The sequence below is a fragment of the Macadamia integrifolia genome, unplaced genomic scaffold (assembly GCF_013358625.1).
Source record: "Macadamia integrifolia cultivar HAES 741 unplaced genomic scaffold, SCU_Mint_v3 scaffold1979, whole genome shotgun sequence".
Lineage (NCBI taxonomy): Eukaryota > Viridiplantae > Streptophyta > Magnoliopsida > Proteales > Proteaceae > Macadamia > Macadamia integrifolia.
Window position 1 is genome coordinate 51675 of NW_024868446.1, and position 12488 is coordinate 64162.

Below are 12488 nucleotides of genomic sequence, written 5' to 3' on the forward strand. Positions count from 1 at the left end.
GGGTATGGACATCGAGCTAATGAATGTCCTAACTGATTGTTAGCATACATTGACAAGAAAAATTTTATACCCTATGTACCAGAAGAGCAACCGAAGACAGGAATGGTGCATCTGGAGGCCAAGTGTGAACATGAGCCTAGTGAGATCAATGATGGTAATAGTGGTGGTGAGCGTCAACCGTTCTATGTGATTCGTCATCTTTTAACTACACTGAAGTTTCCAGTGGAGAACGATTGGCGCCGTAATAGTATTTTTCAAACTAGGGTGCAATGCAATGATAGCTTGTGTAATATGATGATTGACCCTGACAGTTGCACCGACATCGTTGCTGAAGATGCTGTTCGCAAGTTGGGTCTGAAAATAGAGCCTCATCTGAATCCCTACAAGGTTGGGTGGATGAACAACAATAATCTGAAAAATGCAAAAAGGTGTTCGCTCACATATTCCATTAGTGGACTCATTGATTAGGTTCAGTGTGATGTTCTCCCTCTGAAAGTCTATCACATTCTTCTAGGGTGCCATGGTTGTTCGAAAAGAAAGCCAAGCACTATGGATATGAGAATACATACTCCTTTCAGTATGGAGGACTTGAGATGAAGTTTCTTCCGGCAAAGGATCTTCCCCCTCTCAAACTCAAGAGGACAACTGGTACTTTTCTCCTCAAGCGCATCGGCTTTGATGGCATTCTTGGACCTCATTCAAACTCAACGGATTTGAGTCATTTTCAGAGGAGAGTTGATGCAAATATGGCTGCACTTACCTGGTTGGACCAGCACAACCGACTTTGGAAGCCAAGAGCTAAGAAGAACTGGTCTAACCCATGGTTTTGGTCCAACAAGGGTTGGAATTAAAACTAGTAGTTACTTGTCTTTTATTTCATGCCTTTTATTTTCCAGATTTGAATGTAGAAGTTAGGATTTCTTTCCTTGCATTGGTTTCCTTTTATGGTTGTTTCTTAGTTTAGGTTAGTTACTATTTCATTTAAGTTTCTAATTCCATGTCTTCTCTATATATTGGCTGCAACCGTTGGACAAGGGAGAATTATTTTGATTATTGAATGAGAATTATTTGGATTTATGTTCTGTGTGAGTGTGTGTTTCCCTTCCTCCCCCCTACTATTCTAGTTTTTTCCTTCTTTCCTAAGGCCCTCCATCACTCAGCCACAAAATCTAGAATCAGTCTGAACTAGGGTATATGAGATATGATATGAAGAAGATGAATGAAAATACCCTATGAACATTGAATCGCCTATATGAAAGGAAGAATGGAAAAATAATCTGAATTGAAGGATAAAAGAAAGGCATACTTAGTAAACGAGGTTCCCGCCATTGTGGTGTATGGGGAGGGTCATAATGTACACAGACTTACCCCTGCTTTGTGGAGGGGCTGTTTCCTGACTCGAACTGATGACCACTAGTTTGCAATGGAGCAACCTTATCGTTGCACTGGGGTCCGCCCGCTGACCTGAATTGAAAGATTAAACTGGAAAATAAAAAAGAAGTAGAAGAATCAATCTGGGAGAATCACCCCTTGGATTCTGCCAAGTATCCTTGGAATCCACCTAAGAGGATCACCAAAGAGTCCACAACAGCACCGCAGATGAAAAATGATAACCTTTTACTTAAAATCTTGGGTTAGATACTTAGATCTATTTATAGAGTTGAGAATAGACTCTATTCTACTCATAAACTGATTTTATAATCAAAACACGACCAGGAACACCAAAACCAAGACTTGAGGTTATCTGTTATTGACTCTCCAAATAGTTCTAGGAATTTAAATTCTATCCTATTTGTTCTCAGACTGGCTAAGCACCAGAAAACCTGGACAATCAATGGTCCTACTTGAACCAGGAAATTAGCTGAGACTATTTGTTCCTACCCCTTCTTCCTCTTGCTTCTAGCCGATGCTGCATTATGTGGACTCCATAATGATGCTTTTTTTTTGGGGGGGGGGGGGGTGTGGTGGGGGGAGGTGATGCAGATTGTAATTAATCAGGATCTGAAGAGCAAGAGAGAATACAGACTCATGCCTCATGGTTTGTGTCAATACCCAGCCCTGATATAACACAAAGGGACTAGAATGACCAAATTGCCCCTGTCTGCATAATCTAATCTGCACATATACTTTAATACTCCTCCTCAAGTTGAAGAAAAATATCAACCATGCCCAGCTTGGACATCCTTCAGGAAAAGTAGGCTGAAGCAAAGCCTTGGTAAACATATCCCCCATCTGGCTGCCAGTTTCTTCGTAACAACATCTTTAACAGAGTGACAATCAACCTCAATGTGTTTGTCCGTTCATGGACAACAAGGTTGCTGGCAATATAGATAGCTTCCTGGTTATCAGAAAACATATCAAGCGACTTGGTATTGGGAAACCCTAACTCCTGATGAAGTGGTTCAACCACATTAACTCAGCTGCAATATGAGTCATAGCTCTGTACTCGGCTTCAACACTAGATCCAGCAACTGTCTTGTGTTTCTTACTCGGAATCCATCCATTTGATCTTCATCCTACTTTGAGGGATTGAAGAACTGATAGTTTCCTACAACTGATCAGAATTGGGGATAATCTAAGCTTTATAATGGGGGTTATGTCTGTTGTTTAACCTGCTGGTTATGAGTCATCTGACTCTGATGTGGGTAGGATTCTGAAATCTACCATTGCATGAACTTGAATCCATCAGAGATTGGTTTTGGCAATTTCTTCTGGTAGAAATTTACTTTAAAAGGATAACTTATTTCAACTGATTTAGATATTTTATCTAGTATATGTGAAACATTTATTTCTCTTTTGTCTCTGAAACACATTGATCTTGCTGATTTATTTTGAAGCAATTGTTTCATTTCTTGAACAGCATTTCTCAGATTTCTTAATTGGTTTTCATATGTCTAAGGTTTGGATGTTTTTAGGTTGAGATTACAGTGTAGATAGACAAAATGATGGCTGAAGATCTAGGCGTTGAAGCTAAAGAAGCTGCAGTTCGCGAGGTTGCAAAGCTATTGCCTCTTCCAGAGCTTTTGTCATCCATAGCTTCAATCAAGTCAGATTACATAACTCGTCAGCAGGTTTGTCCATTACATGAATAGTTATGAGATTTAAGTGTTACGTATGTTGTTGCACATGCTTACACATTTTGAGGTTAGTAGGCAGAGATGTTATAGGGGACTATTAAACAATCTGGTGCTTATAGTTAACCAAGTTCTATTTGCAAACTAATACTACTGCCCTGTCCTCCCCCATACCATGAACTTCCGAGAACCTTGACCCCTCTTCTCCGGTGGCCATGGCCATCCCCGCCACCTCCTCTCCTTACTCCCTTGACCCCTCTTCCCCCTCCTTCCCCCCTCCCATATCCGCCTCTCCTTCCTTCATCTCCAAACAGTGGTACTTTCTCTTTGACCCTTCAGCCCCCTCCTCCAAAGATGAACTTTCCATCGTCTTCTTCAGCCCCCCCCCAATTCTTGGCGGCAAGAAGGTTGGCAGATACCCCCTTTCCTCCCTCAAATATGAAATCTCCAAATGGTGCTTCTGTCTGGTTGGGCATTTCCTTGGTGGTAGACCCCCCTTCCCCATCGTTAAGAGATCACTCAACAATCAATGGAAGCCCTCCAACTCCATGGCTATTCGTCTCCTGGACAATGGTGTGTTGACTATGTTCCCCTTCAATTTTGCAGCTGAATCTGAATTGCTGAAGGCGGTTCAAGGTGGACCTTGGCATGTAGGTAACAAACCTATTTTTCTTTGCCAATGGGACCAATTCATGCAACTTCATAAGATGGATCACATTTCCACCCAAAAAAAAAAAACGAAGTTCTATTTATGTACCATCTGCAACATAACAGATGAAAATAATTCCTCTATTGCTTTTTGTGTTGGCTATGGTTCTTTGGATGGGATTTTGCATTATTTACTTCCTACTCTGGGGAAGAGAAGTCTGGTGTCAACTTGTTGGCAGTTCACACCTATATTTGATATGATGCTTGTTAATGTATTGCATGTAAATATGTAATTGAGACTCATGACTCAATTAATTAATTGATCAACTAATTAATTTTAAATATAATGAAGTCAATTAATTAAATAAATTTATAAATGAAAATTTTAAATGATGGAGCAGATGATTAAAAGACTATTTTGAGGTGTCTATTAATTGTGGTGAACATTTTGGATGTGAGAATGAAAAGGGGGAAGGGGGCGTCAGGTAATATGAGGAGCTTAGAAGTGTTCAAGAAAGGAAATTTAGATGGAGTGGTTTGCGTTAATGAATGCATTAATGCGATTTTGAGGAGATCAGGCTATTCAGTAAGAGGATTCCAGATGTTTTCTTCCATAGCACCAGGGTGTTCAGCAAGGGGACCCCATATTTTGGAAATTTTGAGCAATATTATTACTGTACTCCAAGAGATGGGTGAGATCAATGATTTTTAGTAAGGGATGGGAATCATTCCCCCGAGTACGAACATTATTGTCACACCCCGTTCCTGCTAGGATACTTGCGGTGCGATTAGGACGCTTACCCATCCTAAATCTCTACCAGGATCTCTGATAGTAGTACCTTAACCTTAATCGGGTCAGCCAACCTGCCATTACTTTTCGCGTGAATAGTACCTTGGAGTCCAATATTGACAGTTGGCTTGGATAAAATGCTGCCAGCACTTGTTAAGATATTAGATATTAATTTCTATTTCTATTTCTTTGTTTTGTCTTAGCAAGCAAGTTTTGCAACTTATGAAGATTTGTTTCCTTTTTTAGTTAGTACTTTGTTCCTCTTTGGCTAGCTTAGTGGTCAAGTAAGTTAGTAGTTTCCTTTTTATATGTGAGGCAAAGTAATTAGAAGTTATTTCTTAAGTCAATTTAGGAAGTTAGGATCAGTCCATTGTTTCCTTTTTTATTATGTCTTTCTGTCCAAGCAATGTGAGGCTATTTAAAGCCCATTGATCATAATGAAATGAAAGATTGAAGTTTATGAAAATGAGTGTTTACTTATGGCTGAGATAACTATTACCTTGAGGGGTGAGATGCTCATTCCCTAATTCTTCTTCCACCCTTATCAACCCTCCATCAATTTTCTTTCTTTTCCTTTTATTTGTTTACTGTGCGAGGGTGTTTGAGTGATCATTACAAGCTTGTTGAAGTTCAGAAGTTCCATCAAAAGACCAATGGAAAGCCTGTAGCTACTGTACTGCATAATTTCCATAAATTTTCCTAATTCATTTCAACAACTCAATTCAACCATCGGAATTGCCTCATCTTTTGAGGGTTTGTTGACCCATATAGGACCTTCATATACTCCAAGTTTAAGCTTCGCCTCTATCTAAGCTTCGATTTGTGTGATCTCATATTTCTCTCTATTCAGCCAAATTTTTCAGATCCTGCCTAGGATTAAGTCCTTTGTGATTCTAGTCTTACATTAGACCGTCTAGATTCGATGACGGAAAGCAGGGGTCGGCGTCGGCGGTTCTCACAAGTTAACAAGAAAATTGGGACTCTTGATGGATGAGTGGAATCCATCGAAGAGTAGATGAAGACGTGGACCCTCTACTTTTGAATTCCATCCGAGCCAACACCGCCTCCATCTCTGACAGGGTGACGTTGCAGTTTCAGTTCTCGCATCTTTTTTTTCCCTGCATAGCAAGCTTACCTTTCTAGTACCAATGTATTAGGTTTTTATCTGCTTTATTTGTTATAAAATCAATTATACTTTTCCTTCTTATGTCTTTGCTTACTTATGCTCCTCTCTTTATCTTCTATCTTGTAATGTGAAAACCTATGTACTTAATTTCTAAATATAAGTGAAGCCGCCTTTCCACATAACTAGTCCCCTACTGTGTGCACTACTTTCCTTTGTTTGTTGTTTAAGGCTCTTAAGTTTCAAATCCTAATCCCTAGGAATTTGTAAGGTTACATCAAATTATGAGTTAAGGCAGAGCATCACTCTCTAATACTGAGTTGTCAAACCTCGCTCCCTCTAAGATACCTGCTGTGTGATTAGGATGCTTACCCATCCTAAATCTCTACCAGGATCTCTAATTAGTGCCTTTCTTTACTCCTCATCAACAACCTCTTTGGGGGTAGAATTGTGGGAGTGAAAAGGTTGCTAATGTTATCCATTTTCTTCCCCCCTTAGCACTATCCCATTTTTCCTTTTATGCTTGACTTTGGAAAACACAAAGAGGTGGATTTTGTTGATATTGGTGAGCATTTAAGTGTTGATTATGGTAATGAGAAGGATCTGGTTGTGTACAAAAGAAGATGAAAGAAGTCCTGCAAGGAGTCCTCTTTGGATCCACATCCTGAGATCCACCCTCTTCAATTATGTTTCCCCTTTTCCTTTTGAGCTAGATCTTCCCATTTCTATTCGAAAGGGAAAGAGAGTTTGCACTAATCCTATCGTCCAACTTGTTTCCTATTATGATCTCTCTCCTACAGGATTTTTTTTTTCTTCTATCTCCATTCCTAAGAATGTCACTAAGGCTATGTTTGACCCAAATGGCACCTGAGAAGAACTGTGCTTGGAAATTGGTTGATATTCCCAGGGGGAGAGTTCTAGTTGGATGCAAATGGGTCTACACAATTAAGTACTGATCTGATGGTGTTGTTGAGAGATATAAGGCCAGGTTGGTGGCCAAAGGGTACGTATAGGTTTATGGAATTGACAATCAGGAGACATTTGCTCCTGTGGCCAAGCACAATTTGATTAGAGCCCTCTTCCATTGGCAGTTAATAGAGATTGGCTATTGTATTAGCTAGATGTGAAGAATGCTTTCCTCCATGGTGATTTAGAAGAGGAAGTGTATATACAAACTTCACTAAGTTCAAGTTGACCTCAACTGAAGGAAAAGTGTACCTTCTTACAAAAGGCTTTATATGGCCTTAAATATTCTCCAAAAGATTGGTTTGAGAGGTTTAGACAAGCCATTCTAAAGAATGGGTATTCCTAGAGTCAAGCTGACCACTCTTTGTTTACCTAGCGAGTTATGATACTATCACAACCGTTATGGTCTATGTGGATGATATTATTATGACTGGGAATGACGACGCTGAGATAATTAGATTTAAGACTTACTCGGCCCAATAGTTTGAGATCAAATATCTAGGTCCCTTGAAGTATTTCTCAAGATTGAAATTTCAAGGTCTACGAAGGGAATAAACATATTTCAAAGAAACTTTGTTTTAGACTTGTTGAAAGAAACAAGGATGTTGGGTTGCAAACTAGCAAGCTCTCCTATTGATCAGAATCATTAGCTAGGAGAAGACTGCGGACCTTCTCTTTTTTATGCAGAGAAATACCAGAGATTTGTGGGAAAGTTGATTTATCGCTCTTTGACTCACCCATATATCACCTATGTAGTTGGGGTGGTGAGTCAGTTTATGCATGCCCCCAAAAGTGGATACTTGGATTTTGTTTCGCATCCTTAGGTACTTGAAGTCCTCCCTAGGGAAAGGACTGTTGTATGCTAGGCATAATCATTTGATGATAGAAGGTTACACTATTTTTTTTTTGGAAAGTTGATTTATCTCTCTTACTCACCCAAATATCACCTATGTAGTTGGGGTGGTAAGTCAGTTTATGCATGCCCCCAAGAGTGGATGCATGGATGCTATAAATCGCATCCTTAGGTACTTGAAGTCCTCCCCAAGGAAAGGACTATTGTATACAGGCATAATCATTTGAGGATAGAAGGCTACACTGATGCTGATTGGGCTGGTTGATTGGGCTGGTTTAGCTTCTGATAAATGATCTACATCTGGGTATTGTACATTTGTGGATGGTAACTATCACACCCTGCCGGTTAGGACAAGGTATGCGGCACTAGACACCTTACCATATCTAGTCAGCCTGTTTTCCTAGGATCTAGACTTAGGGTAGCTCATAACACCACAACACAAAGCTATAAATCAGGGTTCATAATGATATAAATAGTCCATCAGAGATATATTACATTATTTTTCAGTGTCACTAAGTGATACATTATATTATAGTTATCTAAATAAAGTTATATATACATTTCCGAAGAATATTTACACAATCACAACATCTCAAGAGCAACTATATACATCAAAGTGCTCTCTAGTGGAAATATAAACACAAAAAGAAATGTCAGAACAGTCTATCTACTCCTCAGAAGTGCTGGCCTCCATAGGCACAATCGTCATATCCACATTCGAGTCTATGGTCGGCCTCATCCTCTGAAAAATGGGCCAAGTGATCCAAGGCCACTGTCTCATGAGCATAGCAGTAAGTCAGCAAAACACTGACATTGTCATCTAGAAAAGTAAATAAGAGGGGTGAGCACGTCATGCTCAGTGAGGGGTTGGAGGCAAGCAAGCACACACAATACAAATGATGTAATGCATGCTTCACACCTTACATGATGCATATGGATTCATTTAACATTACACTACTCCCTAGTCCATTACTAAGTCTGAAAATCGATGGTATAGTGCCACGCAATGTAGGTGGTATTCCCTACCCTATATGTTGGGCCTTAGGAATACAAGCTCATTGTAGGCAGGAGTCGGCCAATCCTAGAAAGAACCTCGGTCCCCCGGCTAACCCCTAGGTTAGTAACCTCGGGCAATCAAGTGTACAGTACATCGTACCTTGCTACTATCCGTCTCTTGGTACAGTACGTCGTACCACGGAAGTGTACTACTGATCAGGCAATCACGAGTCGGGATTAGTCAATACCTATCCCGGGTTATAGCACTCGGGTGGTGATAACCTAACCCATAATTTCTATATGATGCACAATCATTATCCATCATTCACATTAACACAATAATTACTGGGCATTCATCAGTGTCCCATCTTACCTGTCTTACCTGTTCCAGTTTCCTGTCCACAAATTAGTACCAACAACAATAATAATGACCATATGCAACCATCAAATACATGAGGTACAGGCAATACCATAATTTAATAAACACTCCATAAAACAAATCAAGGCACCCCCTCACCTTGGTGTTCAATTCTGGTAGGTTCACTTCTTGGGTTCAAGAAAATTTCCACACTGTCACTTAGGTTCCCTATTTCAAAAGATATTTGAATCATTAGGTACATAACAAAATCTTACATTCTACCCACTTTCTTTAAGTATGGATTTCCCCTTCCCAACCTATAGAGGTCTTCTGTCTGTTCTTTCCCATGTACATATTGATTCCTTATTCCTCAAACTTCCTCTATAGTAGAATTGGGTATGGAGAATCATTTACAGATTCTCATCTGGGTAGAGGGATTACACCCATACCTGCAGTCCTCATGGCCATATGCAATTCCAGCATTGCACCCTACTGTCATAGGTCTTATTTTCCATAAATTTTATATATATATATATATATATTAAGTCCCCAATATATCCAAAGGGTTGCTGACCTGTTACATAGCCTGTCTGGCTTCTAGAACCCTAACCGGTGGGTTTTCTGGGTAACAACCGGCTGGCTGGTCATGACCCACCAGTTCCCTTTATTCAGCAGAATTTGATTCTGCCAGCTTGCTCTGTGGACTTCCAAGTTTCAATTTGGGTTTTCATCTCCTTTTTATCATTCTGTCTTACTGAGGAAGTCAATAAAGAATGATTTAAACTTCATACGGACCCAATTTCGGTTTTCAATTAGCCATATCTAGGGCTGATTTTACAAAATTTTAAAGTCCCATAAAGACATGTGAAATTTTGACAGAACTAAATTCTTTCTTACAGATTACCACATCAATTCAAGTTGGAATTCAAAGGTTAAACTTCAGAAATTTAATTGCCACTTAATTTGAAATCAGAAAGAACCTTAAATGAAGAAATAATTTAGAACATCACAATATAGTAAACCTAGTATAGAATCTTATACTACAATTACAGTAAGACTTCACCTAATCAGTCCTAGTTCAATCTCAGTTACTCAAAATACCATTGGAATTACAATAACCCTTTGCTCTAGAGCTGGTAGGAACAATTCTCTAATTAATTCTCAGTCTTTAACCTTTCCAAGTTTAGGGTTTCCATTGCTAGAAGTGAATTCTGTTCACAGGAGCTCCCTGGCAGTTCCCAAGGTGAGAAAACCCTAAACCCTAGAATTAAATCACAAGGCTTATCCTACTGTAATAAAGAATAGTACTCACCTATGAGCACAATTGATCAAAGAGTTGCCTCAGGTAGTACAGTTCTCTTCTCACTTCTCTTCTTCTTCTTCCTCTTTCTCTTTCCTTCTTCTTCTTCTTCTTTCTCTCCTTTTCTCCTTGCTGTTAACAGCACCCCACGAATGGGTGAGTTACTGCCCTAATAGTTCCCTTATAAGGCACTCTCTGTTTGGCTGAGCCCTCATTTTATCAAATACATATAATTATATATAACACCTCTTCAACTAGAACTTTGATTAAATTGATACATTATTTCCCCATTTGAATTCATGTCATTAAACTATGTATCTCATACCTTATTTAGGCCTCTTGGTCAGAATGGGGATTTTACATAGTAGAGGTGTGGGCCCCACAGCACAAAATCTAGAAAATGCATTCTGCCAGGCAAAACTGGCTGGCCGGTTAATACCCAACGGTTTGGCCATTTTCAGTCCCCTATGGTCTATCCTACTTCCTTTCACACCTATCCCTCCTATGGATTGAAAGTTACCTGTCTGCCCACACTTCCTGGTGGTTCCTCCAACAATGTTGACAAGCTGGACAGGAGCAAGTGGGATCACTTCCCCTCTCCTGGCATTCCACTGCTGCCAACCAAGCCAACATTGGCCTTCCCTGTCTTATACTTTTGCCTGTCCACAGGTAAAGCTATACAAGTCAAGTTAGGGTATTACAGTAAGCTAGTTATCTAGAGGAGTAAAAAGCAGCCAGTTGTAGCTCGATGAAGTGTAGAGGCATAATTCAGAGCTATGGCTTATGGAGTATGTGAACTCCTTAGGTTGAGAAAGCTAGTCCAAGAATTGGGGTTTGATATTGAGGCACCCATGCATATTTACTGTGATAGCAAGGCTGTCATAAGTATAACCCACAATCTTGTGCAACATGATCGGACGAAGCACATAGAGGTAGACTGATACTTTATCAAAGAGAAGATTGACTCTGGCTATATTTGCACTCCTTTTGTGAGGATAGGTTATCAATTGGCAGATGTCTTCACAAAGGAGCTCATGCATCATTAGTTCAGTACCCTTTTGTACAATCTAGGAATGTATGTCATTTATTCTCCAGCTTGAGGGGGGAGTGTTAGAGTTGATATATTAGGGTTACTTTGAGAACTAGTTTAGTACTCGTTGGCTTATGTTGTATTTTTTCCTTATTCACTTTTTACCTCCTTGGGGAGGTGTATGCAATTCCTATTAATGAAGTAATATAGGTGTGAGAGAGATCATTCTTGAACACAACATTCTACCATCGTTTCTCTCTTCTCTCCTCTTGTTCTCTTGTTCTCATTCAATCTTTATATATTAACTAGCACAGGATAGTAGTGGTAAGCTGGGGTTTATATGTGTGTAACCATCCCTACAGAGTTGTTATAAGACTTAGTTGAGTTGTGTTGACTTTAATCAAAATACTAAGGATAGGGTAGAATAATGAGGGAATATGTATGAAAGATTAATAATGTCTGAAGTAGAAAAGTGATCAATTTCTTTGCAGGAAAACATTATTCAATTTGATTTCATGACCAGTGTGGTAGAAGAAAACATATCTGAAACCAGAATTGTTTTTCAATGGTTAAATGCCAGTTTGAATTAAGGAACAAGAGCGAAGTAAACCTGATCATAGAGCACTGTTGCATGCTAGTGCTGGTTCGTATGTTTCAGCGAATGCGTATGGGTATTAGGTGAGGGTGGAGATGCAGATTTGGATGCCTCTGTTCCTCAATATTCCTTAATCTATTCAAGTGAATTGGATGACAGAAAACCAAAGTTATAATACTTGAAACAAGTAAATCAGAATTGTAAAATAAAAAATTGATTTAAACAAATTAGATGAGAGGTATCTTTCTCATCTAATGCAAGTGTTCGTGAATGTGCTTGTTGGGGGGGGGTTGTGGCAGAGGTGTGGGTTGGGGCCAGGGTATCTTTGATTTTTTTCTTCGTATACTTTCTCACACTTATCTTGACTATTGTTGTCAATGCCTTGCCTTGGTCGGAGGCCCTTTACAATGGGCAAGCCCTGCGCTCACTTTTTTACAACTTGGCCTTGGCTAGTTGGCTATGCATTGCGTTGGTCGCATTTCCAGATTTTGACCTAGATGGGCACCATTTTGGGCAGCTTATCATATCTTCAGGGGGTTAAAATTGGAAAAGAAATAAAACTAACTGGTTAAAATTTGAAAAATAGATGGAAATAAGCCCTAAAGTTTTGGTAATTGGCAAAGCGATACTGGATTGTTTATTGCTTGTTTTAATGTTGTTGAATAATCATTGATTGATAAGAGAATGCTTGATGTATCCTCTGTGGTTTTTAATTATTTTACTCAAAGGACTGAATATTTGTAACATACCCTATT

General features: G+C 39.4%; 1 protein-coding gene across 1 annotated transcript in view; it reads left to right on the forward strand.

The window, feature by feature from the left end:
• The window catches only part of LOC122065334 (exocyst complex component SEC6-like), a 41035-nt gene that overhangs the window by 4524 nt on the left and 24023 nt on the right, over positions 1 to 12488 (forward strand). Inside the window, exon 2 of the mRNA XM_042629131.1 lies at positions 2916 to 3071. Coding sequence (XP_042485065.1) covers positions 2943 to 3071 — 129 coding nt within the window. The 5' untranslated portion in view covers positions 2916 to 2942. The remainder of the gene's footprint in view (positions 1 to 2915; positions 3072 to 12488) is intronic.